This window comes from Notamacropus eugenii, chromosome 5, assembly GCF_028372415.1.
Source record: "Notamacropus eugenii isolate mMacEug1 chromosome 5, mMacEug1.pri_v2, whole genome shotgun sequence".
Taxonomy (NCBI): Eukaryota; Metazoa; Chordata; class Mammalia; order Diprotodontia; family Macropodidae; genus Notamacropus; species Notamacropus eugenii.
In genome coordinates this window covers 377609355-377623186 of record NC_092876.1, presented here as the reverse complement: position 1 = coordinate 377623186, position 13832 = coordinate 377609355, and the positions used below count along the sequence as shown (strand labels likewise).

The 13832-nt window shown below is 37.7% G+C and overlaps 1 protein-coding gene across 1 annotated transcript; it reads left to right on the top strand.

Annotated features, from left to right (window-relative positions):
* Positions 1 to 8580: 8580 nt before the first annotated feature.
* On the top strand, positions 8581 to 9063 carry LOC140503038 (small ribosomal subunit protein eS1-like). Its single transcript, XM_072606935.1, has one exon. The coding sequence runs from the start codon at positions 8581 to 8583 to the stop codon at positions 9055 to 9057; it is 477 nt and encodes a 158-aa protein (XP_072463036.1). The 3' UTR covers positions 9058 to 9063.
* The last annotated feature ends 4769 nt before the right edge of the window (positions 9064 to 13832 follow it).

Below are 13832 nucleotides of genomic sequence, written 5' to 3'. Positions count from 1 at the left end.
AGTTCATGGTGCTGACTTTTTCCCTAAACTAAGTGAATGATACATATGCTTTATAAAAGTGATTGTTGACCCCTCAAATTGCTTTCCTTTTGGAAAAGCATATCAAAGAACCTGTGGTAACAGGTCTCCACCTGTGTATTTTGGGGTACTTACTGTTATATCTACTTTTTAAATCCTTCTTGGATTGAATGGACTAGAAAAAGGGGGACATGTTGAATTTCAGTAAAACAACATAATGTTTATAGTTTTCATTACTAGTGTGTGCTTATGAAGATGACTATTTGAAGAAGAAAAACTCAAGTCGTTGGGTCATCACTGAAATGATTCATTTTATCATCATTGATGCAATGATCATTCAGGATTCCAAAGACCAATGCTGAAAAATACTTCCTACTTCTTAGAAGCCAGGCAATGGACTGTTGCATAGAATGAAATGTACCTTTTCAGATACAACCAATGTATGCATTCATTTTACTTGACTATGTTTACTCAGAGAGGCAGATAGGTGGCACAATGGATAGAGTGCTGGACCTAAAGTAAGCAAGACCTGAATTCAATTCTAGTTTCAAGTACTTACTATGTGTGGGACCTGGACAAGTCACTTAACCTGTCTCACTTTCCTCACCTGTAAAAGGGGGATAACAATAACACCTACCTCTCAGGATTATTATGATGATCAAATAAGATTATATTTTTAAGTGCTTAGCACAGTGCCCAGGACATAGTTGTAGTCAATATGTGAATGCTAGTTGTTTTTACCATCATCACTATTACTTACAAGGGAAGACTTCTATTTAGGAGAGAGTGAATTGTAGAAGTGAGTGGAGAGATAATAATAGAGTGCAAAAGAGAAAAGGAAAAAGAGCCAATGACACATTTTTAAAATGCAAAGAAGTAAACCAAAGAAAATTCAGAAAGGATACAGACAAACAATGTTGTTTTGATAATACTTTGTTAAATTTAATATATGTTTAAAAAAAACTCTCCATAATACAGATTCATGGTTTCATATAAAATCTGACTTTTCTGCTCTTTGCATATAGAGGTACTCATTTTTTTATATTTATCAACTTCATAATAAAATAAAGCATTTAAAAATTAAATTATTTTGAGTGACTGAATAACTGAGAATTATAATTCCCAATGAGTTTGAATTCCAAACACTATTTATAGCTATTTGAATTCATGCAAAATGGTGGTGGTGGTGGGTGGCCTACATACACAAGTGATGAGGTCCTTTGGTATAATGTTGTATGCCTACATTAGGGTTCTTCTGTCATATGATAGCTTCAGCAGGAATTAGAGTAGAGTGAGACCTCAATGGAGTAGGAGGCAAAGAGGTTAGCAACAAACTTGCTGCATCATTTGGAGCAAACCCCTGACCCTCTTTGGGCCTCATTTTTTTTAATCTGCAAAATGAGGAAGATAGGCATCATGTCCTTTAAGGTGTTTTTCATTTGTAAATTCTATGTTCCTGAATGTGTGTGTGTGTGTGTGTGTGTGTGAGAGAGAGAGAGAGAGAGAGAGAGAGAGAGAGAGAGAGAGAGAGAGAGAGAGAGAGAGAGAGACAGAAAGAGAGAGAGAGACAGAGAGAGAGAGAGAGAGAAAGCAGGGGGAAGGGGAGAGGAGAGAGGGAGGAGGGATAGAGGGACACAGAGACAGAGACAAAAAGGGAGGGAGACAGGAAGGAGAGAGAAAAAAAAGAGAGAAAGTGAGAAAGAAAGAGAAACAGAGACAGAGAGAGAGAGACAGAGAAACAGTGAGAGAGATCATAAAGTCAAAAGCAAGTAACATGGATTGTGTCGTGGGTGTACTTTTGAATACATGGTATTTTAAAAGCTTGGAGAATTACCAAGGTAAAAGAGCTGTTTCTGAAGGCAAATTTGATGATTACTAAAGAATGAGTGATGCCAGCCACAAGGTCTTTGAATAGGTTGTATTCATTTGGAAATGTAATCTTAGAGGAGGGTTCTACAGATACCTTGCAGCTAGATTTTAAAAGGGGATTGTGTGTGTGTGTGTGTGTGTGTGTGTGTGTGTGTGTGTTTAAAAAGAAACCTAGGTTCTTAGCATGGAAACTATATTTAATATTTCTGTTAATAAAGAGCAAGCAAACAGATTTGTATTAACCCACTCATTAACGTTCCGGGGGGCTGTTGAATTTTCCTTTATTTTTACAAGTCTTGAAATTCAGAAAGGTTTACTTTCAGTTCCGAGTATGTAGCCTGCATGACAAAAAAATTCAGAGATGGTCCATGAGGCCAGAATCATTTCTAGGATGTGGTAAATTGAGGCAGTTGCCCTGGATCCTGTACTTTGGAGGAAACTCAGGATGTAGCTAAGTGGGGAGACACAGAAGAAGCCAGTAGGAGAGTTGACTCCTGATCACTAGATAAAAGAGACTTGAGATCCCTATAGAAGCAACTGGTTCATAAGTAGCCTGCCATCATTATCCGCATCATCACCATGACCACCATATGCTTATCCAGCACTAAAACCATAACAATCATCACCATCATTATCATCACCACTACCATTACTATTAAATCACCACCATTACCACTACCATCACCATTGCTTTCACCCAAGCAAAACAAATGGATTTCTCATTCATTTTTACCCCCTATTCAGCTTCACCTTGTCTGCTAGTGAGTCTTTTCTCCTTTGAAGTTACCCTTGCTGTTTAGTATAACCTGATTTAATCTAAATGATTTGCTCTATTTCCATTTCTCCCTCCCATTAGATATAAAAACCAGCACTGCTATGACAATTAAGTCATTTTCAGTTGTATCTGACTCTTCGTGTATTTTGAGGTTTTCTTGGCAAAGATATAAGTGGTTCACCATTTCCTTCTCCAGATCATTTTACAGATGGGGAAACTGAGGCAAACAGGGTTAAGTGACTTGCCCATGGTCACCGAGTGTCTGAAGCCAGATTTGAACTCAGAAAGAGGAGTCTTCCTGACTCCAAGCCTGGCAATCTATCTACTGTGCCAGCTAGTTAATTTGGAAAGGAAAATACTTCCTCTCAGCCTCTCATTCATGGAAATGAAGAGGAGTCATATTTCAATGGCCAAAATAATATTGCCTTTCAAATACAAAGCAAACAAGATGATTTCCTCCTTTGCTGGTAACTAAAGAAAGCCTTGTAGGTTGGGGTAGCCACTGACACCACAAGGCTACCAAAGCATATTGGGAAATAGATTTGAAGTGGGCTGAAAGATTCCAATCCCTTGAGAAGAAATCTCTTGAAAGCTTTCCTCTAGCCTAGTGTCACATAAACACTGGGAATTAACCAAAGTCCTATTGGCGATTAATCTCCTAAAGAGTGTATTAGCTGAATGAACTACAATGCTTTGAACATATGTCGTTATCTCAACCTTTGCTAGATGATTTCTTCTCAACCCAGACTAGTTCTCTCATCTTGTCCCTTAATAGGAGAAAATGTATTAGAACCCTTGGCCCGTGGGCCAAGAATTTCCAAAGCCAAACTGTACTCTCAGCCATTCTGAAAGAGTGGGCAAACTAGAGAACTGAGAGATCAAAGTGGGTAACAATTTGCTGATTTTTTTTTTTTAAACACAGGAAGAAAATTGGTTTTAAAAAATTCAGCCCGTTTCAGGAAAGTGCTAGTGGAAAAGTACAAACAAAAATGTTAAGAATAAAGCATAGGGGAGAGGGAGGGGCAGAATGTAAGAATTCAGTTCAAGTTAACTCCCAGGCAATGCCTTTAGATAACGAGAGTAGGCACATGGAAAAAATCGGGTAAGATAAATAGCAGTAATTTTCTCTGTGCCAAAATAAGTTAAATCATCAACTAACTTTTGTCATGAGTTGGTATTTATTAAGAAACTAAATGGGGCACAGAACAGCACTGTGCTAGGCACGGTGGATATTTATTTCTGATAAGTGAACATGAAAATGGTTCCTGTGACCTTTACGAAATGCCATGATTTGTCCCCCCATAGATAATCTGATATACTCCAGCCTCCATCTAATTTGCATCTCTCAATAAAAATAGGTAATATAAGTCAGGCCTTGGCTTCGATTCTTAGCCTTATAGATTGTTCCTTGGCCTGAATTGTGATATTGGTTATATCCAAGGCATTTAGATATTTTCTGGCAATTACCCTGAGATATTCTTTTCCCATCTCTCTGTTTCATCTTTAAAAAAGCAGCATTACATAATAGACAGTGTGCTGGATTTAGAGTCAGGAAGACCTGGGTTCAAATGGCAACTTAATAGCTATTTGACCCTCGATAAGTCACTGACCCTCTGTGAGCCTCAGTTTGCTCATCCATGAGGTCAATATCTTTTCAGTCATGTGCCACTCTTTGTGGCCCCATTTTGTGGTTTTTTTTGACAAAGATACATTTCTTCCTTTGGATCATTTTGACAGATGAGGAACTGAGGCAAAAAGGGTTAAATGACTTGCCCAGGTCACATGGCTAGTAAATATCTAAGGTAACATTTGAACTCAGGAAGATGAGTTTTCCTGATTCCAAGCCCAGTGCTCTATCCACTGCACCCTCTAACTGCCCCTTCACAAAGGACTGTAGTAAGGATCAAATAAAGTGAGGTATGGGAAGTTTATTATAAACTTTAAAGCACAACACAAATATTGACATTATTATTATTATTTAGATGTTCTATAATAAAACCTCGTGATTGAATGGATGTATAGTTTGTGGAGCTGTGCATGGCAGAAACATACTGAAGCAGACCTTCCACAGAGGTTACCTAAGGCTGGATAGCTACTTCTGTAACCCAATGAATAGTAACACATGCGGGGTAGGTGCTTGGTATGGAATAAGCACAAGTCAAAGGTATCTAAGTGGAAAGAGCACTAGACTTGGAACCAGAAGGCATAAGTTGTCAGTTATCAGTTGTGTGATCAAAGCAAATTATTTTACTGAGTCTCAGTTACCTCATCTATAAAATGGACATAATATCATTGCCACTCCCTGCCTCACACAGAGATATCACTGTACTTGTTTAATAGCAAACAACAATAATACCTAGCATATATAGTGCTTTAAGATTCGCAAAACTTCTGTGGGAAATAGGAATTATTATTATCTCCAATTCACAGATGTTGAAACTAAAGCTGGAAGGTTCAGGCAACTATCCAGATTCACACAGCTAGTAAGTGCCTAAGGCAGGATTTGAACTCAGAGTGTTGTCTCCAGCTCTCTATCCACTTAGCTAAAGTAATGTATGCAAATATAAGTTACTGAGTGACTAAGTTCTCCAATGAGATATTTCACATTATCTTTATTTCTTTTTCATTCTTTTGGTTTTGTTTTACAATTTCTTGGTTTATCATGAAGTCATTAGCTTCCCTCAGCTCCACTCTCAATTTTAAAGAACTATTTCCTTCACTGAGCTTTTGAACCTCCTTTTCCATTTGGCTAATTCTGATTTTTAAAGCCTTCTTCTCCTCATTGGCTTTTTGGACCTCTTTTTCCAATTGAGTTAGCCTCTTTTTAAAGGTGTTATTTTCTTCAGCATTTTTTGGGTCTCCTTTAGCAAGCTGTTCACTCACTTTTCAAGCTCTTCCTGTGTACCCTTTATTCAATAGAAAAGGAAATAAACTTTATAGCTTATGAACACTTAGAATAAATAAAATGAAATCAATTAATTTTTCATAAAGAAAAACTACCATTTTAGTATTATAAAGACTTCTACCTGTGAGTTTTTAATTATCACTACTATATTTGGAACATTTTGATAGGTTAATACAGTCATTTAACAATTATTGCCTTTGACAAGTTTATTATACCAACTGGGATGGTACACACAAAAGCTTGGGAACCCCTATTTACCTTAACTCCCATTCACATGGAATTCTTCTCATTGATGGAGATTGATAATTCAATCCTCCATACCTACATGAGGGCTGGATTGGTTAGTGCTTCAGAAAAGAGAAATATTTTTCTTCTTTTAACTCTGAGAGAGAAGAGACACCTTCCAGTTTCTCTTCAGGTACCTATAGGTAGAAAAAAGACTCTAAGAAGAGGTCAAGATGTCAACTCCTCTATATGCTATGTACATTACATCTATAAAGAGCTAAAATTCAGCATTCACCAGAGCAACTGTCCAACATAAATTAAAATTTCTTATCATAGTTATCGTAGAATTTAGAAGGAACCTTACAGATCATCTCCTACAATTCCTTCATTTTTTAAAATTAGAAAACTGAGGCCCAGAGTGGGTAAGTGACTTGTCTAGAGTCAAACATATATTAACTGACACAATCAGGACTTGAGTTCAAGTTTTCTAGTAATAACTTTAATGTTCCTTTTTATTGTTATTAAGGTATGGATGTACTGCATCTTTTGTGGCAGCCTGGTTCAATGGTTCTCACCTAGGCAAGATAGAGGTTAATGTCAGACAATGAATTCCTGGTGATCATTAGCTACACTTGATACACGTGTTTATCATAAATTAATTAATTTATTTTTAGTTTTCAACATTCATTTCCACAAGTTTTAAATTTTTTCCAGCTCTCTCCTCTTCCCCCTCCTCAACACAGAGTGCAATCTGATATAGGTTCTACATATGTATACATATATTTTCTTATTAGACATATTTTCACCTTAGTCATGTTGTATAGAAGAATTAGAATGAATAGGAGGAATCATAAGAAAGAAAAAAAAAAACAAAACAAAAAAGAGAACAAATAGTCATCTTTGATCTGCATTCAGACTCCATATTTCTTTCTTTGGATGTGGATGGTACCATGAGTCTTTTAGAGTAGGTGGAGGTCCCTGCATTGCTGAGAAGAGCTAAGTCTATCAAAGCTAGTCACTGCACAATGGCTGTTACTATATACAGTATTTTCCTGGTTCTGTTCACTTTATTCAGCATCATCAGTTCATGTAACTCTTTCTAGGTTTTCCTGAAGCCCACCTGCTCATCATTTCTTATAGCACAGTAGTATTCCAATACATTCATATCCAACACTTGTTCAGTCATTCCCCAATTACTATGTGTTTATTGTGTAATCATTTGAGGTAGGCTTAACACCACACTGAATTTTCAGGGAGAGTAGAAAAATCACTGGTAAAAACACATGGGAAAATTGCCCAAAGAGTAATGTCTTTGGCATAAGATATTTTCCAATACAAACCACATTCCAATTCCAAATCTAGTAAAATAACTAAACTAAATATATTCCAAATCCATACCAAACCTGGTAAAAGAGATGAACTAATAGGTTCCAAATCCATGCCAAACCTTGTAAAATAACTAAGGTCCATCACTCAGAATTCTGTTTTTTTATGGCCTCCATGCACTGAGGAACTCTAGAGCCCTATGAATCAAGAACCAGTGGGATGGAAGAAACAATCTGCTGACCAAAGATCAGTAATCTGTAAGGACTTTTCACTGGAACACAGATTTAAAGCTAGAGGAAACCTCAAATGCTATCTAGTTCACTCCTCTGTTGTATAGCTGATGAAATCAAAGCCCAGGGAGGGTAAATTGCTTGTTCAAGGTCTCACACTGATAGTAAATTACAGAGTGGAGATTCAAACTCAGATTTTCTACTTTTAGATCACACACCCTTTCCCACTGGCCCACCATGCCATTTTATTAATAGAAGTTACATACCTAATTTAAAAAATTGCCACAGATTGTTTCTTGTACAGGGAGCTATTTGGTAAAGACACAGGTAGAGTCTATTTAATTGGTAGTTTACCACATCTATTCAACACTTTCAACCTCTGTGAAAAAAAGTAGCCTTGAATTCAACAGAATCTCCAGAGGTCTCTACATCTCCCACATTACCCTATGAGATCAAGGACACATGTAGTCTGCATGGCCCTAAACAGTTAGTTCAGTTTCCAAAAGTGTTTAACTCCTATCTGAGGAGTAGCTCAGGTACAGTGAGAATAGACACAAAATCATCAGGCTCAGATCCTTCTAGTACTAACCCACTTACGACTCAGGCTACGGCTTCTAAGGCTTCTTTCTTCCAGCTCTGAACCTATGAGCCCCATGAGGAATCATATTTTAGGAGCATGAGAAAGTCATGCCTACAAAGTACTTTGTAATACATTTACAATGCATAGTACACAATGCTAGGGTCCTTCTCTATAAATCATTGGGTCCCAGGTGCATAAATTTTGAACCTGAAGTAACTTTAGAAGTCTAATCCAATCCCTTCCTCCTTAACATGTGAGGAAACTGTGTCACAAGGAAATTGTTTGCCCAAGATCACACAGGGAGTAAGTGACCAAGCCAGGATTCACATACTACTTCTTTTATAAACTTTAATTCATAAAACAGTCATATACTTCACCAGCTCTGGCCCACTTCTTATTTTAGCAAAAAAATTTTACTTAAAATTCCTAAATCTGATTATCTTCCTGTCTGCTCTGAGCCTTCTTCCAAACTATAGCAGATGTGTCTGAAATAGCTGGCTTCCCTCTTATCTGCTGCTTCTCTCCTTTATTCAAACATTCCTGAAATCCCACCTCCTGTGTAAAGTCTTCTCAAACTGAGCAGAGAATAACTCACTTGATCCCATCTTGAGCCAGAGAAAATAATTTTGCTTTTGGCTTGCAGAGCGGAATAATGGTGGTAGGCAAGAATAAGTGCCTCACCAAAGGTGGCAAAAAAGGAGCCAAGAAGAAAGTGGTTGATCCATTTTCAAAGAAGGATTGGTATGATGTAAAAGTACCAGCTATGTTCAACATTCACAATATTGGCAAGACACTGATTACAAGGACTCAAGGAACAAAAATTGCCTCTGATGGTCTCAAGGGTCATGTTTTTGAAGTGAGCCTTGCTGATCTGCAGAATGATGAGGTTGCTTTTCCTAAGTTCAAGTTAATTACTGAAGATGTTCAGGGTAAAAATTCTTTGACTAATTTCCATGGAATGGACTTTACCCAGGACAAGATGTGCTACATGGTCAAAAAGTGGCAGACCATGATTGAAGCCCATGTAGATGTCAAAACTACTGATGGGTACTTGCTCCACCTCTTTTGTGTTGGTTTTACCAAAAAGCGCAACAACCAGATCGGTAAGACCTCTTATGCCCAGCACTAACAGGTCCATCAAATTCATAAGAAAATGATGGAAATCATGACCTGAGAGGTGCAGACAAATGACTTGAAAGAGGCTGTCAATAAACTAATTCCAGACAGCATTGGAAAAGACATAGAAAAGGCATGCCAGTTCATTTACCCTCTCCATGATGTATTTGTTTGAAAAGTCAAAATGCTCAAGAAGCCCAAATTTGAACAGGGAAAGCTAATGGAACTACATGGTGAAGGTGGTGGCTCTGGAAAACCTTCAGGAGATAAAACGGGCACAAAAGTAGAAAGGGCTGATGGCTACGAACCACCAGTTCAAGTCTAAAATAAGAACTTTTAAAGATTGAAAAATAAAAATTTATCATTGTGAAAAAAAAGAAAGAAAATAATTTCTCCAAACTTCACAAATTTGTTCTGTGAAGTTTGGATTCAGTTAAAGGGCCACACTTGAGGACCTAGAGGGCCACATGTGGCTTCAAGGAGGCAGGTTCCCCACCTGTGGTCCAACCCATTCCACTAATTGTGCTTTCATCTTTTTTCCTAATACCAAAAACCACTTAGCCCTTACATGCTCTGTTTCTTACTATCTATGTGATCTTAGGCAAGTCACTTTCTAAGACTCAGTTTTTTCCCCTGTAAAGTGAAGATCTCCGAAGTCTAATTCCCACTCAAAAAATCCTGTGATCTGATGACTGTGACTATTTCTTCGTTTTTATTTTGTTACTTATTTTTTTTTCCATGTGTCTCTAGCTCAAGGTCATAAGCCTCAAGAAAGCAAGAAACACACCTGGTTAATCTTCTTTGCACAATGCCTGTCATGATGTCACTAACAATTCAGTCTTTGATAAATGCTTTGATGATGATGAGAATGAAAACTGTTGACATGAGTTATTTATAATCAAAGCTGGTGAATTTGACTCATTCCCAAAGCTGTAAAATATCTCAACAATATAAGACTAATAACTTAACCACACACAAAAAAATAATAACCCTTGTCTTAATAAAGAAGATTCAAAGGAAATCCTTGGTCTAATACTCTAATGACAATCAGACAGTGTCCTAATATAAATTAGACATAAAAGAAATTGAATGAGCCTTGCCTTTTTGTTTTCTTTTCCTTCATGAGAATTTAGATCTGTGATGGAAATCTGAGGGTATTTGTTGCAAGCAGATGTTTTGACTTCCTTACCCTATTGATGCAGGGAATCACTGGAGAAGGCAGGTAGAAGATGAGTAAGTGACCATTCACACATGTGGTCAGGACAACTGCAAACTGGAATGAACAAGCACAACTTATGTAAGTTGAAAGACTATTTTCATGCAACTGGCTCAGTGCTGCTACAACTTAAGCAGCCTGAGTGTGCAGAAGCCAAAGTAGAAGTTATATCAAAGATGACATTCAATCCACAGTTGTTGGTACTTCTCGTACTTACTTACAAGTAAAACCATTATTTATTCATTCATTCATTCATTCATTCATTCATTCATTCATTCATCTATCTATCTCTTAATGCACTTATTTATTTGCTTGTTTGTTTATTTATTTGTTTGTTTGTTTTGCCTAGGGGGAAAACAAATGGGAGACAAGGATGACTGATACTGTCTCATCCTGGATATACATGTACCATGGAAAGGTCATGGTGCAACTCTTTCTTGTGGGAAAACAATAATGATAGCTAATATTTATGCTATTAGATAACTAAATGGATAGAGTGCTGAGCTTGGAGTCAGGAAGACCTGAGTTCAAATCAAGCCTCAGACACATACTGTGTGATTCTGGGTAATTCATTTAACCTGTATGCCTTAATCCATTGGAGAAGTAAATGGCAAACCACTCCAGTATCTTTGCCAAGAAAATCCCATGGATAGACTTGGTGTGCTAGGCTCCATAGGATCACAAAGAGTCAGACACAACTGAACAGCAACGTGTTAGCTTACTATGCGCCGGGCACTTAACCTCATTTTTATTTGCCTCATTTGATCTTTACAACAACCCTGGGAAATAGGTTGAAAATGAAGGTGAAAAAAGACAATCCCAAAGGACTCATGATGAAAGATGCTATCTGCCTCCAGAGAAAGAGCTGATGTTATCTGAATACAAGGTGAAACACAGTATTTTTCATTTTCTTTCTTTTTTATTTTGGTTCAAATTTCCTTCCACAAAATAATTAATATGAAAATAAGTTTTACATGTTTATACATGTATATCCTATTGCTCACAGTCTCAGAGAGGGGAGAGGGAGGGATAGAATTTAGAACTCAGAGCTTAAAATGTTAAAAATTATTTTACACATAATTGGGGGAAAATATTATTTAAAAAAGAAAGGAAAAGAAATACCCTCCTGGATACCAGCATCCATGAACAAAACTTTGTCACCCTGTTCTGGTTATGGTTCTAACTACAGATGCATCAATGCTACATATTCGACTGCCCTAGCATACATAACTCAGCTGTTGTGTTGAGCATGGACGCTAGCCATTTATGAGGAAGTCTTCACTATAAATACCAGTGGTTCTTACACATCACATTCTAACTCTCCAGTACATCATACTATTTCCTGTGTGGGTTCAGTGATTCTCAGACTAACTAGAGCAGAGCGACTTTCTTAGAGAACATCTGTTTTAAGCTGGCCCCCATCTTTGCAGTGGTGTGATGCTTTACTTTCAATTTAACCCTCTTATTCTTTTTAGTTTTTGTGGTTTGTCTTGGGTCAAAGGCCAATCAATATCCAGGAGAGAGTTGTCCAGCTGTTACAGGGAGAGAGAAGGTTGCCACTAGGGAGCCCTGCTTGTTAGCTGCTAAAAGAGGAAAGTTAGGTCATGGCAAGATGGAGGATATTTTCATTGGCAGACATAAACCTGCACTGGTTAATTATCAGGGATGAAGCTTGTTTCATGGACTGTGTGTGATGTAAAGATCACCTACAACCTTACCTCACTTAGTACCAAGTAAAATTAACAAGGAAGGCACTGCTAGGCTTTCCTTAAGAAGCCTCAACAGTTTTTTCCTATGAATTTTGCTGTTTTTCAGTTATTTCAGTAGTATGCAACTCTTCATGACCCCATTTGGTGTATTCTTGGAAAAGATACTGGAACAGTTTGTCATTTCCTTCCCTTCTCATTTTACACATGAGGAAACTGAGGCAAACAGGGTTCAGTGACTTGCTCAGGATCATACAGCTTGTAAGTGTCTGAGGCCAGATTTGGACTCAGGAAAATAAGTCTTCTTAACTTCAGGCCCAGGACTTTATACATTGCACCACCTAGCTGCCATTTTCTATCACTAATGAAAAAAAAAATTGGTTTTCTTTAGGGTAAACTTTATCCCCTCTAGTCAGTGCATTGGACTTATTCCCTCAATCTATTATTAGAAATATGGATCTATCTAGCATATAATGGCTACCTTACATGTGACAGAGAGAGAGAGAAAGAGAGAGAGAGAGAGAGAGAGAGAGAGAGAGAGAGAGAGAGAGAGAGAGAGAGAGAGAGAGAGAGAGAGATCTTATCTGGAATATGGAGACTGTGAAGAATAGGAGAAGGCCTGTACATATACTCCTATTAGAAGAATAATAGTCAGGATATAGCCCAGTTGAGACTGGGAGTTCAATCTTTTGCTCTCCTATGTCCAAGACTGATATTAGACTAGAATTATATCTATATACTGGTAGTCAAAGGACATGATGCTGTTTTAGATTAGAATATAAGTCACATTTCCTAGCTGCTCTTAGGATGAGGGAAATGCTTAGCTTACTTTGGGCAACTTGGCTCTCTTCCACTAAACATTATTTACAAAAAAAAAATCACCAATAGCTAGTATACCTTTTTTTAATCAAAGAAAGCAGTAAACAGAAATCTGAAAAGTTGTACAGATTAGGGTAGGTGAGTGAATACGTAAGAGTAAATGTGCTCTTCAAGAGTGAGAGAAGATCTCATCTCCTAAGAAGAAAGAAAGATCTCCAGTAGGGGGTTTGGTGTTTAGTAGTCTCTTGGGTGGAAGTTAAGGGACATGTTCAGGGTTAGCTTTTCCATATGTCTAGAAAGACCCCCAAAGAGATTCCCCCTTCTGCCATTCAAAAGTCCACACTTGCCTCTTGCCTCTCTCTCTCTCTCCCTCTCTCTCTCATTCTCATTCTCTCTCTCTCTCATTCTCTCTCTCTCTCTCCCTCTCTCTCTCATTCTCATTCTCTCTCTCTCTTCTGCCTCTCTCCCAGAAATCCCTCAGAATCCAAATGAGTACCTTTATAAGCCTGCATTTGCAGATCAGGAGTCCTATCTCCCTCTCTCCCCTACCTAGTAGCACTCAGAGCCGCAAGGCTGTTCCTCAGAAAACCCTCAGACTTGGGATTATATAACAATAATAAAGACCACCAGCAGGGAAATGGGGAATTAGTTTAGCCAGATGGGTTACATACAAATATAATTGTAACAGTCCGGGCTAAACTTTACTCTCTAGGAGGACTTTGAAATACATTTCTTAAACTTACAATTAACAGCTAAGAAACATGCTTCTTGGCCTTATTGAAGAAAGCTGGATTTAGGGAAGTAGTTGCCTTCTACTCCAAAAACAATACAGAAGGACAGATTCACATGGTTCCAAATATACTTGCACTTCCTTTGATCTTCCTTTCCATGACATGAGAGATTTTGTGGGTTAAGGAATATGGTAAAATACCGAAAATGTCAGTTCTGCTTACAGTAGAATGGCAATTATCTGAACCACTTGGGAATTCAGTGATTTGGCCCATCACTCATTCTTAGTAATCAATTACACATTGTCAGGACCTGTGT